At 33.2% G+C, this 15,476-nt stretch overlaps 1 protein-coding gene and 2 pseudogenes across 2 annotated transcripts; all 3 read left to right on the top strand.

Moving 5' to 3' along the window:
* The first annotated feature begins 1,517 nt into the window (after nt 1–1,517).
* LOC111294638 (putative disease resistance protein RGA1) lies at nt 1,518–4,654 on the top strand (annotated as a pseudogene).
* A 773-nt stretch (nt 4,655–5,427) lies between these two features.
* LOC111294639 (protein RISC-INTERACTING CLEARING 3'-5' EXORIBONUCLEASE 2) lies at nt 5,428–6,487 on the top strand. Its single transcript, XM_089742941.1, has 3 exons — nt 5,428–5,567; nt 5,835–6,090; nt 6,179–6,487. The coding sequence occupies exons 1-3, from the start codon at nt 5,428–5,430 to the stop codon at nt 6,485–6,487; spliced, it is 705 nt and encodes a 234-aa protein (XP_089599067.1).
* Nucleotides 6,488–7,015: 528 nt separating this feature from the next.
* LOC111295289 (inositol phosphorylceramide glucuronosyltransferase 1-like) lies at nt 7,016–10,987 on the top strand (annotated as a pseudogene). Its single transcript, XR_016327341.1, has 8 exons — nt 7,016–7,367; nt 7,647–7,767; nt 8,216–8,565; nt 9,222–9,329; nt 9,436–9,788; nt 9,921–10,205; nt 10,326–10,449; nt 10,702–10,987. The product of XR_016327341.1 is annotated as an inositol phosphorylceramide glucuronosyltransferase 1-like (transcript).
* Nucleotides 10,988–15,476: the final 4,489 nt, after the last annotated feature.

A 15,476-nucleotide genomic window follows, 5' to 3' on the forward strand; every position in this document is an offset into this window, starting at 1 on the left:
TATATGGTGTACTATCATGGAGCAAAGAGTATTGAGATATGGAATAGTAAAGTTTATTTCATGGAGGACATCATAATTCATAAAGCAAGTCCTTAAGTTTACCTGGCTTCTTATTTATTTTGATCAGGAGCTTCCGAACAGAAGTAGAACTGGTTTCAATTCCTTGATCTGCTGTTTGCAACTCCTGGGCAGCAATTTTCCAGTCGTCTAATACATCTTCCATGTCATAAGAGTCTTGTTTAAACCTTTCTAACCAATGTTTCAGACGTTTGTCTACATATTGTTTCTCCTCCACATCTTCAAGCTCGTACTGCATTGCCTTAAAATTGCTTTCAAGTCTTTTGACTTATTTCTCAACATCCCTCACCAGCTCCCACGCTTAACTTGCTTTGTCAATCGTGATTGCAGTCAGCTGCCCAGGAATTTAAATCACAGTTGCTTTTGCGTTTGCTTCGGGTTTATCACGATTGCGAAAATAATGAATAAAATAACGATAGTTACACTTATCACGGTTGTAAATTTTTTTTTTTAATTTTGAACAATTTATCATAAAATGAAATAAATAATAATTATAAACATGCTTATTATATTTAAAATAATTTATAATAGTTTAATTCTGCAATGTATATAATAAATATTTTAATTTTTTTAGTTTTGAGTCATAAATCAATATATATATTTAAAATATTGATAATTAATATATCCATGAATTTTGTCAATATAAATGTTATAACTACATATGATTGATGACAAATTATCATTATAAATTAATATTATAAATTAATCTAATTAAAAAGAATAATAATGAACATTTAAATAATTTTAAGTACAATTATTAAAATAAATTGATTAAAATCTAATTATACGGAAGATACATGTAAAATCACTTGTACATATCATCTTTCATTTTCTTTCAAAATTTTCATTTAAAATCTTCAAAATATTCTTAAAAATTTATTTCCCATCATTATTTGCTTTTGTTGTAAAATTTTTTATCTAAAAATATTAGGTATAAAAAAATTAATAATAAATATACTTAATAATATTAAATTTTATTATAAAATTATTTTTTAGATAATTAAAAATTAAATTAATTATTTAACAACTAACAACTCTATTAAATATTTATCCCAATCATAAAAAAACTTCAAATACCCATTTTCCAAAAAATAAAAAAAAGAGATGGCCAAAATAAAAAATAAAAATCAATTTTTATTTGACATCAACCTTCTTATTGTCTTTTTCTCTTTGTTCACTTTGCTTTTTATCTCAAAATAAAGTCACTCACAATCTTATCCAACCTCATTTTTGTTTTTCTTTTAAAAATTTCAACTATTTCCCTTTCTTGGATTGATTTGAGAGCTATTTGCAATTATTTTATGAAATCATACAGTTTTTAAATTGCTAAACTAAAGTATCTCATACCTTGATGAGATGGGTTTGACGGTTTTAAAGTTAATTTCTTTATTGGAGTTTCATCTTTATACTGTCTCTGTTTTGATTATTTTGATTAAAGTTTAAATTTAACTAAATAGTTTAGACTTGAAGCATAATATTTTTATTATTCTGATATGTGTTTTCATTTTATTTAATGAAAGAAAAACAAAAATAATGACTTTAACATATGTTATAATCGTATTTTTTCATTACATCATTATTTATGATCATAAACAATCATTATAAATGTAATTACTAATTACTCTTCATCGTAAATGAATAACGAAAACGACAAACGACATTATCACTAAATAACGGCCGTTATATTGCGTTGCAGGCGTTATTTAAAACCTTGAAATTGATCGTGGAAACAAAACCTCGGCCATATTTTAGGAAAGAGGGGAAACGGTGGGTACCTGGGTTGTTGAAACTAGAGAGACCTAAGAACCCACCGTTTTCCTCTTTCTGAAAATATGGCCGAGGCCATTGTTTCCACGATCTTGGAGCAGCTGACTGCACTCACGATTGACAAAGCAAGCGAAGCATGGAGGCTGGTGAGAGGTGTTAAGAAAGAGGTCAAAAGGCTTAAGAGCAATTTCAAAGCAATCCAGTACGAGATTGAAGATGCGGAGGAAAAACAATACGTGGACAGAAGTCTGAAACATTGGTTAGAAAGGTTCAAACAAGTTTCTTATGACATGGAAGATGTATTGGACGACTGGAAAACTGCTGTCGAGGAGTTGCAAAATGCAGATCATGGAGTTGAAACCAGTACTACTTCTGTTCCGAAGTGGATGGCACGTCCCTTTGTTTCATGCTTTTCCTTTGGCTCTAAAGTCGTTGGACGTCATGATATCGCCACCAGAATAAAAGATATCAATGGAGAGCTTGACCAGATTGTTAAAACAAAGAGAAGTTTGAATTGGTAAAAAGAGAAATTATTCAGCAACCAAGGCGGCCAGAAAGCACTTCTTCTGTGGATGTGTCAAAGTTATACGGTCGAGATGGGGTCAAAGAAGACATAATAAGGACGTTGCTGTGTGGAACTAGTGAAGAAGAACAACGGATTTCCATTCCTCCCATCGCTACAATAGCGATGGGAGGAATAGGGAAAACAGCCCTTGCCCAACTGATATATAATGACCACAGAAGTCAGACCCATTTCAACAAAAAAATTTGGGTGTGTATCAGACCCCTTTGATCAAGCCCAAATTGCAAGAGCAATTCTTGAAGATCTTGATCCAACAATATTCCTTCAAAATACAACTCCATTGCAGACCCTTTTAAGCAAGATCCGTGAAAACATTAAAGACAAGAAATTCTTTCTTGTTCTGGATGATGTGTGGGCAGATCATGGACAAGATTGGGAACAACTAAAAGCTGCTTTCCAATCTGACAAGTCGGGAAGTAGGATTTTAGTAACTTCTCGTAAGGATTCAGTTGCAAACCACTTGGAATCCTCCCATGTCTTTCACTTAGATCTATTGTCTGAGGAGATATGTTGGTTGATACATTATCAAAAGGCATTTACTGGAAGGAACCAGATTGGCAGTGAAAATTTAGAGACATTGAGAGGGCAATTGCAAAGAAGTGCAAAGGTTTACCACTTACTGTAAAAACTTTAGGAGGTCTCCTGCAAGATAAATTACGAAGAGATGAGTGGGAAACTGTTTTGAATAGTGAGATATGGAAATTAGATTTTGCACAACAATATAATTATACACCTTTATTGCTGAGTTATTATGATTTGCCCTCAGCAATGAGAAGAAGTTTTTTGTATTGTGCAACCTGTCCCGAGAGTTATGAAATTGGTAAAGACGAATTGGTCCAAAACTGGACGGTGCAAGGATATTTGAACTCTGATGACAATTTAGGGGCAGAATTAGAAGGTGAAGATTACTTCAAGTGCTTAGCATTTCGTTCTTTTTTCCAAGATTTTGACAAAGATGCTAACGGCAACATACTTTGCTGTAAGATGCATGACATGGTACATGACTTTGTCCAGTTTTTGACCCAATAAGGATTTGTCACAGAGAAGATAGTTGAAGATTTAACATTGGACTTATCTTCCAAAAAACCTCGTCATTTGAGGTTGGTGATTGAAAATAGCAGCTCTTCTCCTATGTCCATTTATAGCACGGAAAATTTGCGAAGCCTTGTAGCAGTTTCTCATCCACGTAATAAAACAACTAGCAGTGAAGCCTTAAAGAAATTGTTTAGTAGATCCAAGCATCTAAGATTATTGGAGTTTAAGTGGTTTAATCTATACAAATATGAAATTGCTCGTGACATAGGAAATTTGATTCACTTGAGGTACCTTAGCTTAATATCTTGCCATACAATAGATACTTTGCCTGAAGCAGTGTGTGTATTGCCTAATCTACAATCTTTGAATCTTAGAGACTGCCGTAGTCTTGGGAAGCTGCCAGTTGGAATCGGGAAATTGATTAACTTGAGGTATCTTTGTACTAAGGGTTGTCCTAGTCTGACTTACTATCCAAAAGGGATTAGAAATTTAACTTCTCTCGTGAGATTAAGTAATATCAAACTGAGAGCAGATTGTAATGATGCTCGTCGATTCAGTATTGGAGATCTAGAAAACTTGGACCACCTTGGTGGAAATATTTGTGTTGAGTTGATAGGGGATGCAATAGATTGGAATGAGGCTAAGAGAGCCAAACTTCACAAGAAGATACATCTCAAGCAAATGGAGATTTAGATCGGCTCTCCGCATGTAAAGAAACAGGAGGTCGTTCAAGCTTTAAACCCACCATCCAACTTGCCTGTGGTACTCTACGATAACTCGGGGTGGCTGATGAGGTATAAGATTAGAACTGCTCAAGCAGCTCGTCAATTTGTAAATGGCCTCTTTGGTGAGGAAAGCCCATTCTTCTCTAATAATATAGTTATCAAACTTGAGAAAAGAAAAAGAGTAAAGTTTAATTTTATCACTATTTAAGGGTGATAAATTTAGCACTCTTTTTAAAAGCAATTTTATCACTGTACTTTTTAATTTGGTTAAAAATGATCAAAATTAAGGGTAAAAAATATTTTATAAAATATCTAACTTTTATTTTTTTTTATCAAATTAAGATGTGCAATTAATAACAATTGTAGCATTGTAGGAAAAAAAATTATATTTGATATGTTTTCTGTATTTTGATATATTACTTTAAGCAGAGTGATAAATTTGAATCTTTATTTAAAAAAAAATGCTTTGCAGTAATAAAAATGTTATTCTAGCCAGAACATCCAATATGATGAGATGTAGAGCAAAGTAAGTTCAGAAAAATTTACACTTTGAAGTTTTCTTTTTCTCCACACTCAATCATGTTCTCAGTTAACACTTTCTTTACAGCACCAAAAAACTTATGTTTATTTTTATTGATATGCTGGGACGGGCCAATTTTTGCAGGAAGCTGGGAGAATACAACTGACTGAAAGAAATAAGAAACCAGGTAAACTTAAGGTCTTGCTTTATTTATGATGTCCTCCATGAAATTAAATTTACTACTCCGTAACTCAATACCATGTGCTCCATGATAGTACACCAAATCTTTTGCAGTGATATTGTCAACTGAGAGAGGAGATACCTCGATGCTGAAAAGGATGGAACTCACTGTTCTAGATGGCAAGAAGAAAAAAAATGTTAAATTCTATGTATTTTGTACTTGAAATAACAAAAATTCTGTGTGTAATTGTTCAAAATCTGTAAGACTTTGTGTGTCTGCTGCTACTTTTAGTTTATGTTTGGATTTATTTCATTTTAAACGGTTTATTCTGCAGTGTGTTCACTTGTATCTTTATCGTGCGATTTAAAGACTGCAATAAATTTTATTGTTTGGAACCATTTATGCTTGAGATGAAGGGTGGCTGATGCTATGTTATTGCAGTGACATTAACTAATAAACCTTAAGACATGGTTGAGATGAAGGGTACATGCTATGCTATTGCAGTGGTATTAACCAATAAACCAATAAACCTTAAGACATGGAAGAACTGATTCATATTGAAGATGCAGCTTTGCCGAGCATTATTCATGTCATAAAGATCTTGGGGAACGGAAATTCTTGGAAATTAAAGAGAAGCAAGAACAATGGTTGTCTATTTGACTATCCATGTCATAAAGTGTATTAATCACTTGTAACAACAATATTCAAATTTCAAACGCTGCCAAAGGTACACCGGTCAATCTTCCTAGAATTGTAATCAATTCCTGAGAGAGTTTCTAAAAGAGATCACTGCTGATTTTTTCTTTTCCAGAAATACTTCCAATTCCCAAGTTTTAAATTCTCTATATAAATAGTCGAGGAACATTGCTTCAGTTATTCCAAGAGTTCTATGAACACTTGATCCTTACCTGAATATTCTCTCTAGTTCCACTTCTCTTTCATTAGAAGAATGGATTCTGTAGATCAACTTCAGGGGCCTAAGTTTGTAATGGAGGATGGTACGACGGTGGTGACTGAAGTGATTACGGAAAAAACAAGACGACTGCACCGTTGCCTTGATCTTATCTTGCAGCATATTGTTGAGCATGAAGACATGGTTGTTGGTTTAGACATAACATGGTCTCCATCTTATCCAGATTATATGTCAACTTATCCAGATCATGTGCTACTCGCGTTCTGCACTCAGATTGGTTGTGCACTAGTAAGGATTTGTGGGGGTTGTATTTCTCATTCCCTAAAACAATTCTTTGACAACAAGGACATCCCTAAAACAATTCTTTGACAACAAGGACATAACATATGTTGGCGTTCATATCAAACATGATGTTAAAAAGCTGAGAAAACGTTTGGGGCTGGAAATCAGAAATGCAGTGGATCTTAGTGAATTGGTTGCTGATGTACTTCACCAACCACGTCTGGGTGCATTTGGTGTGAGAAGATTGGCATCTGAGGTTCTGTTGGTTCCATTTAAGGCGAGATCTTCAAGAATGGCCTGGGTTAATTTAGCGGAAGCAGATATCACAACAGACCAGATTGAATGTGCAACGATTGATGCTTATGCTGCATATAAGATTGGGAAGAGGTTTCTAGGAGTTTAAGTTGGAGATTCATATAGAACTCCAGAGTTTAAGCATTTTTTTCTTTGGAGTAGTTCATGTCATTAAGAATGCATGGTTGTCTGATAGATATGGCTTCTGACCTTCTGTTTATATACCATGTTATCCAATGCTTATTCAAAAGGCCTGCCATTTTTCCCAGTTTGAGATGAAGTGATGATTGATTTTTTTTTTCTCTCTCCAACCCAAAAATCATTGGATGAAACTTCCTTTGAAGCCACCATATTTACCACATTCTCCTTTCCTTAATCACTTTTTTTTTAATTATACTTTTTATAATTAACTTGAAATTTGCAATCAAATATATCATTCAACGAGTTTTTGAGATTTAAATTTTAATCTATATAATTTTTTTATTTTCAAACTGTGACTCTTTTCATATAAAAAAATCCCTTGTGGGAGTTTTATCGGTAATAAGAAAAAATGAAATAATAGAAGAAAAAGAATAGATGAAATAAATTTAAACGAGTCCAAACTCAAAACGACACCGCTGACATGAACAAAACGAAAAACCTCCTCTTTCCTCGAAACCCCGCAAAGTACATCAACTTTTAAATTCCCACTAATTCAATCCAGAAGAAAAATAAATAAATAAAAACTTTTCTCCAGAAAATCGAATACTATGAAATCCCCAAAACTCTGGGCCCTGTTTCTGGTTCTTCTGATTACGGTCCAGTCCAAGGCGGTATTGGGGCCTAAAGCTCAATCTTCATCGAAAGAAGCTTACGTGACGCTGCTTTACGGAGGTGAGTTCCTTTGGGGGTTACGGTTTTGGGGAAATCGTAAGGGACACTGGATCAACTAAAACATGGTTGTTTTGGTCTCCGACGGCGTCTCTGATTATGCCAAGAAACTTCTTAAGGTATATTTTGACGATCCGTTTACTTTTCTGTTTGTTTCCTGAGAAAATTACTAACCTCAAAGTTAATTACTTCATGTTTTTCTAAAAGAACGACTAAAAATCAATTTTTTTTTATAAAAATTCTATTTATGGAAAGTTATGAGCTTTATAATTAATGCTCTATTAGTTTGCTGGGAAGTGTTAGGCAAGTTTATTAGTACTTTTGTTGGTATTAAAAGTAATGTTTTAATTTTTGACATTTGTTTTAACTATTTTTTTCTTTGGTCAATAATTGGGCAGGCTGATGGATGAATAGTGGAGAAGATAAGTTTATTGGCGAATCCGAATCAAGTTAGGCCGAAGAGGTTTTGGGGTGTTTATACCAAATTGAAAATTTTTATTATGACTAACTACAAGTAAGGTAAAATTCCTTTTTGGTTTCTTGATGGTTCATTTCTGTTGGTTAGAGAAAATGTATGGGTTCGGCAAAGGATGAATGTAGTTGGGTTTTAGCTTATATTTGATGTACTTTCAGTTTATAAGATCTACCCACTGTCAATAGATAACATGCAACTATCTCATAAATGAGCAATTTTAAACGAAAGAAGTACTTGAAACAAAAAACCAATAAGTTTTTAATGGAAACTTTTAAATGTTTGTTCCTTAAGGTGGCGACTTGTAATTTTGCAACCTATGTATTGCATAAGAGATTGCTCACATCCTATTTTGAAACGTTGTGCTTTTTGGAGTAAAATCCAAAAGTAGAAAATATCTTTAGCTATTCTAGTTTTTTGAGTCCATTATTCCTTTCATTCCTATGTTCTTTCTGGTGGATTGCACTGTTTCACACTTGGAATTTGCATGTGTAGTTGTATATTTTGATGCGGATACTATAGTAGTCAAAAACATTGAAGATCTCTTTAAATGTGAGAAATTCTGTGCCAATTTGAAGCATTCTGAGAGGCTGAATTCAGGAGTCATGGTAGTGGAACCATCTGAAGAAGTTTTCAATGACATGATGGGCAAAGTGACTACTTTGCCTTCTTATACTGGAGGAGATCAGGGGTTTCTGAATTCTTATTACTCTGATTTCCCAAATGCCCATGTTGTTTTCCTTAATTTACCCGAGGAGGTGTTGAAATCCTGACCCGTTCCTGAGATGGAGCAACTCTCTACTTTATACAATGCAGATGTTGGTCTTTACATGCTTGCCAACAAGGTACTACCATGTACAATGACTTTAACATTTTGTTTTAAAACTTTATATGTCATGCTGCTGTACTGTTATTAGTCTTGTTTCACATGCTACATGGCTATGTTACAAGAATTAGCAATGAATAAAGAGTAGTTTCATTAGTAAAAAGATGAGAATAAATAGTGCCTTTAAAAATGTTTAAGGAATAGAAAAAATAATTTATGTTCAGTCTTTAAAGTGTGATCAGGGCTTGAAGAGAAGCTTGGTAGGTTTGGTTCAATTAGACAATAAATTTAATAGAAGAGAATAAACTGTATTTTCAATCATGATGAAGAGAATGATCAAGCAGGTTGCTATTCGCTTTCTGTCTACCTTTGCCTTGTAATCAAGCAGTTGAGATTCACAATATGCTGAATGATGAATATGATTGATTTTAAACCCTTTATTCGAATCCTCTTTATATGCATTATGATGACATACTTTTATGGACATTCTGTTGTATTTAGATCTCGAAGGGATTCCTTTCGGTTCTTTTCTTTGGTTGTCAGGACTTTCTTTGTTTAACCATACCATGGTGAAACTTATGCAAAAACAAAAAAGGAAACTAATTTCTGCTTTTGCTTATTATATTCTTATTTTGTGGTTAAGTGTCCTTATCCCTTTGTGCATTATTTTTGCAGTGGATGGTAGATGAGAGTGAACTTTGTGTTATTCACTATACACTTGGCCCCCTTAAACCTTGGGATCGGTGGACATCTTGGCTCTTAAAACCGGTTGATATCTGGCAGGTGTTATCAGACTCCTTGGCAAAATTATATGAAAATCTGTGATATATTTCCAATATGTTCTGTAAATAGGAAAAATGTCAATATAATTTGTTTGCTGATGCTACAGAATGTTAGGGAACAGCTTGAAGAATCCCTTCCTGGAACTGGAGGAGGAAAAAATCCGAAAGTTGAGCTTCTTGTCAAATTCCTTTTCCTGTGACCTTTTTGTGCTCTACTTTTTTGTTACTATCCTTCTTTTGTTCAGGTTAGTGGCTACAGATTATTATGCTTTTCTGAAATCAATGCATAGATGTTTTCTGTCCTGTTTCTAAACCATATTACTTTTGGCCAGACAGGGGTTCGCTTTGCAGAACTTCATTATGCAATCAGATCAGACACCTTTACTACATAATTAGGTCAAGTGGAACAGTTGTTTACACTGGTGTTTCTTCATCTTCTACCATTAATGCAAATGGTCAAGCTAGTTTCCTTTTTCATCTTTAAGCTGAATTCTTTCTGATTTCTTAAAATCCTCTTACCCTCTTTGTCTATGGAAATATGATGTAAACTTATTAATTTTTTACTTCCATTATTTGATGTGATGTTATCCAGTTTCTTAACGGTGCACAGTCCAAGGTGCCTGCCTACCTGGGTGGAATTTCAGTTTTTGTATGTTTTATGGCCGTACTGGTGTCCCTTGGAATTGCTATTGCAATTGTGCCTCGACAAGTGATGCCATGGACTGGTTTGATCTTGATGTATGAGAGGACGTTTGCAATCTTCTTTCTTTTGTTTGGAGTTTCTCTTCTTTTGATTTATCAGTGGGGAAGGAGAACAGCAACTCAATTGGGATAGTTGCCTCTCATATGGATTCTTTTGATTCTGATTCTAGAAAAGGTTTATTTACTTGGAACAAATACATAAATAATTGTGCCTGTGGTCATGATAAAGTATGATGTTATTCCCTTTTTATATGAATTTAATAATTGGTTGACAATTTTTGTGTCTTCTTTTCAGGTCATCAATGGCAGGCATCATCTTGTGATATTTTCACTTGGTATTATGGCTTGGGGATGGCTTGTTTGGCTATTGCTGCTCTGTCGTCACCTTGTATTTTTGGGATCAACGCTCTGTTCTTGAGGTAATTTCCATCAGAATATTCTTGTTTTCTTCTGTCTTTGTAAAAGACAACATTTTCAATGCCGTTTGGACTTTGGAGGAAAAAGAAAAAGGAAGACAATAAGTTGTTGGAGATTGCTGGCTTTAGTTCTTTATACATGCTTGTCATCATAGTTTCAGGAGTTAAAACCTTGAATCTAACGTTTGAAAATCAATTTTAATATTCTTGAATTAGTCTTACCAACTTTCACAGTTCATGACAATTTCACACCAGGCTGGGTCTGATGGTAGTTGGAGGGCTTGTATTAGCATCTTTCATCACATATGCTTCGGAACATCTTGCAATTAGGTCATTCTTGAAAGGTCTCGAAGAACCGGACACCTCATGATCAAGGAGTGCATGTTTCTTATGTTGATGGAAGGCTTCAAAATGCTCATGTTACTTACCAGCACTGCATTTTTCCTTCTAATTTGTATTCTATTTAACATACAATCACAACAGTTGACTTGTAAAATATTTCAGAAAATTTTGTCAAATTAGAAATGCATTTTTTTCTCCATTAGGTGTTTGTTTGTTACCTTGTTGTAAACAATAATCTTTTCATTTTAATAAAGAATGGCATCATAATTCAATGCTTTCACACCGTTTGCAGTAAGTAATAGAATTCTGTTTGGAGAAGGAATGAATTCAGAATTTCTTCCTTGTATGCACTTTCCAAAAATAGGCAATGAAGTTAGGATTTCTCATCTGCAACTAAAATTCAAGCATCAGAATTGTATTGTAAAATTTTCCTTTTCCTGCCCCAACTAGACCGATGCATTTTTTCATACAAAAGGGCCATTGGTTGAAAATAGGATTTGAATTTTAAACTTACTACACATTACTTTTTAAGGATGATTGTATAGTGCTAAATTCTGAGTTCGAACTGATGCTTTATTGATCTTTTTAAGTGATAATGTCAATTTTTTTTGTCATTGTTAAGGTGTTGAAAACAGTGGTGGTTGATCCATTTAGCCAAAATGGTGAAGATACAAGTTTCCAATTTGTTTAGCCAAAGTCATTAAAGAAAGAAGGGAAACAGTTACATATTCCAAATCTCATGAAGATTAATAGCTGTAAATGCAAAGAAAATCAAACTTTATCTTTGACAAATTCATGGAAGATTACATTCATTTGCAACCACCAAAATTACTTTTCCATGTAGGCAATGTTATCATATTCAAACTACATTCCAAATATTTATAGAAAATACAATAGGATAAAGGTTAGGAAATTGTTTAACAAATAACAAATAAATTTGTTGCCTTAAATCTCAAATTAATGATCTGTAGCACATTATAGAGCCATTTCCATTTACAAAGTTGGATATTTCTTAAGCTAAATTGACAACCAAAGATCATCAATGCAAACTTACTGTATTACAAATATAATAACTTAATATGTACTCAAAAGTCAACAAATTAGAAAGAGAAAGGACAAAATGCCATTGCTTTTTCAGGTGGGGTGTGAGGTGCAGAAGGGAGCTGATTGAGTTGCATCGAAAGAAGAGTCTAGGGAGTAAGACTTGAAAGAAAACAAAGGAACCTGATTCATCAGCTGAGTCATTTTGCCTTATAAATTCGTAACTCTATTTTATTGATGGTAAAAGGAGGCAACCCCCAATGCATGTAGAGGGGATGACATGATCAATTTTTGGTGATTCTTTGCGTCATAATCCATTATTTGCTGCTATGGAGGGAAATTAGAGGTTTAGTGCCTTGTAGTTGGGGTACAAATCATGCTTAGCAAGAAAAACGAAAAACTTCCCTCAAATTATATTTGTGCTGCTGGTTTTACTATTTTTGAAAACTTTGTTTTGGATATGACTGTTTCACCACCTTATTTGTCGAAGATTCATTTACGAATCCGATTGGAGGGCTTTCATCGAATTAAAGTATGTGTATTATGACTAGCGCTGAGAATCTTTTAATCGAATTATCAAATAGATTATAAGTGATATTATGATATTTAAAATTTATTATGTTAAATTATCAATTAATTTCAGATTGAATGTCTAATTTTAACATAATATATATATATATATCAAAACATGCAATTAAATAATTTGATTTCTTATGGTTCTGCAAATGTTACCTTCAATTTGTCTGCAGTCACAATCCTTTTCAAATGTTCTTCCATCCAATTAAGCATAAGACTAACCCCTAAATTGCAAAGTTTGCAAATTATAAAAAAAAAAAAAAATCCATGGATAAGTCTTCTACTTTTGATCAAATAATGCACTCTTAGCATTAACAAGGCATTAATTCATAATTAGCTGGTTTGCAAGCCACCTGTTCTGGCCGCCATGCTAATTTCCATGAACTGATTTATTTTTTCTTGAAGCCAGCAGAGCTTGCATAAGACATAGGACCTGACTTTTTGTTTCTTTTGATTATTTTTTTTTTGAAAAAAAATCCCATCTCTTGGTTTTTGCCATCAAAAAGCACTTTTGACAAAAGTCAAATTTATTTGATCGTAGTAGGAACAAGACAACTAGGCAATCCACCAAAGAAGCAAGCAAATTTCAGACCACTAAATTTTGCCACTGCCCCTTGAAAGTCAAACCAATAAGTGGGAATTTAGCTTCAAATTAAAAAACGAGGCAAATTGGAAGGATTCCCATATCCCAACTATTGGAATTTTGCTTCTTTGCGAGATCTGAATCTTCTTTAATTCCAATGAACTGTCATTGATCTAATCCACCATTACTGTTAAAAAAAGTTTAATTGTATATTAACTTGCTTCTGAGTCTTTGATGAGTCATTAACCAATAGAAAATTGTTAATTGATGGATTAATTTTCCAACTTATTTTTCCTTTAGTTGTGTCATTTCCATTAATATTGAGACCTGTAGCTGCTAACTTAACTTTAATGATGAAGTTATGGACTTTATCATCATCCTTATCCTAAAGCTAAAGTTGATGACAACTTTTTATTGTAAAGATTGCAGAAAGCTACAAAATCTGCACATTGCATTCTGGCTTTTAGTCTAACAAGAGAATATTGGAAAGAACACAGATATCATATTCATATGGAAGGGATATTGGTATCTTCTGTTCAAAGTCACTTATTGGTATATTTTATATGATCTCAAGAGTTTTGGTTGAATAATCTGAATTATGAATAGGAAAAGAGGAAATTACAGTCGATGACCGACACATGACACATTCGTTTAACTTATAATAAAAAATAGAATATAAATGAGATATAAATTTACATATATTATCAAATGATTTATTGGTAGAATATAAATTCGATTTTTATATTAAAATTTAAATCTTGATAATTTTAAATATGTAAAAAATTTATGCATCTTGAATTTGATTTAAATAATTTTTTTATTTTTCAAAATTACGCACTGACTTAATTAATGCTCAATGTTAAAAGAAAAATAGAGAGAGACAATGTTGAGAAGTTTACAAATTGTTTATCATAAACTTGTAGCTTCTATATTGAAGACTAGTTTTCAGTGTCCTCTGAAACCCAAAAGGCTGGAGCCCCCTTGAAACTTATCAAAGGTTATCCTTTTTTTTTTTTTAGGATCATGTTTTCATTGATCCGTCCATTGCAGACAGCCTTAAAATTTCACTATTTTATAGGTTATCCAATATCCATTGAGTTTCTTCCCCAGCAGCTATATGGGATGATCATGAAACAGTAATCATGATGATTCGTCTCGATCACAGCATAATAAGCCCTACTTTTAGTTCAACAGCAAGATTCCTAAAATCTCTCTTTATTTTGGGGTTGATGTAAATATGGAACTGGATATTCAGCAGAGTAATACAGCTTATAATACTTGGGTTACAACATGAAATTCTGATTACTGACATGAATTGAAAAAAAAGTTGAGCTTTTCATGTTTTAAAGCTGATAGATTAACTGAACACCTGGAACCCATATCATTACATTATTTAACCAGCATTTTCCTGCACTGATTCATAATTCAACCATGGAATTCTATGAAGATTAAAACTAGCAGTGGGGCTCTTCTCTTGAATCATTTATCAAATACTACAAGATTCAGTTTTTATATCTGTCAATATTAAATGTCAAAACCAGCTACTCAAATTTTCGGAATTACTTTTATTTTCCTCCATCAGGTTTTCCCCTGGAATGAATCCAGGATATGACCTGGAATATTTACCAACTAAAAGATCCTTAAACTTTTCTAATGTTCATGAATCATGCTGCAGCCGGGTTTTTCAAACTAAAACCAAATCCCTGGAATATTCTCATTCACAGGCTAAAACATTCTTAAACTTGCAGTATTTTCAAACTAAAACCAACTCAAGACTTAGGATGTAGATATTCAGGATAAAATAGTATGATGATGAATGTAAGTGATGAGCAAGAAAAAAATAACTAATGTCTTTCACAATTCATAAAGTTTTTATTCTCTTACAGTATAGGAGGAGACTGAGACAAGAACTCAAAGTAAAAAAAAAAAAAAAAGAAGAAAACTAAAACATGTTTGGTTGTTAAAAGACATAGTGATCAAAGAAGAGAAGTATTGGAATCTTACATGAAGGCCAGATTCCAAATCTTATTCATATAATATCCTCCATTTTCTAAGCAACCAAACATATCTCCGTTAAAAAAGAAAACCCAAAAGAAACAAAGGAGGATAAGCCAAGCATTAGACTTGCCTAGAGGTTAATATTTCCTCGAAGCTGTGATCATATCTTCTTAATTTGGTCCAATTATTTAGGCCATGGCTCAAATGCAAAACCATTCTTGGACAGTATAACAATACCACTGAACATGAACAAAATTTGGCCTCGAATATCTTCTGCAAGAAATTCCATGGTCATCATCTTCTTCTCCTTGATCCAAAATGTGATAATTGAAACCCCAAAGAAAATTAAAAATCGAAAGGGAAAATATTTGAGAGGACGAGAGAACCTAGGTAGAGATGAGGGTGAGAAAATTCGAGAGTGAAAGCTGATTACCATATATAATTGAGGAATGAATGTATAATATTATTTCCTAGTTCTTGATATGTGGGA

This window comes from Durio zibethinus, chromosome 14 (genome assembly GCF_047325235.1).
Source record: "Durio zibethinus cultivar Kanyao isolate XHJ-2024 chromosome 14, ASM4732523v1, whole genome shotgun sequence".
NCBI classification, from domain to species: Eukaryota; Viridiplantae; Streptophyta; class Magnoliopsida; order Malvales; family Malvaceae; genus Durio; species Durio zibethinus.

Coding starts and splice junctions, on each gene's coding strand:
- LOC111294639 (XM_089742941.1), top strand. CDS start 5,428: ATGGAAGAACTGATTCATATTGAAGATGCAGCTTTGCCGAGCATTATT. Junction 5,568..5,834: donor GACTATCCATGTCATAAAGT/GTATTAATCACT, acceptor CTCTTTCATTAG/AAGAATGGATTCTGTAGATC. Junction 6,091..6,178: donor CTCAGATTGGTTGTGCACTA/GTAAGGATTTGT, acceptor TTTGACAACAAG/GACATAACATATGTTGGCGT.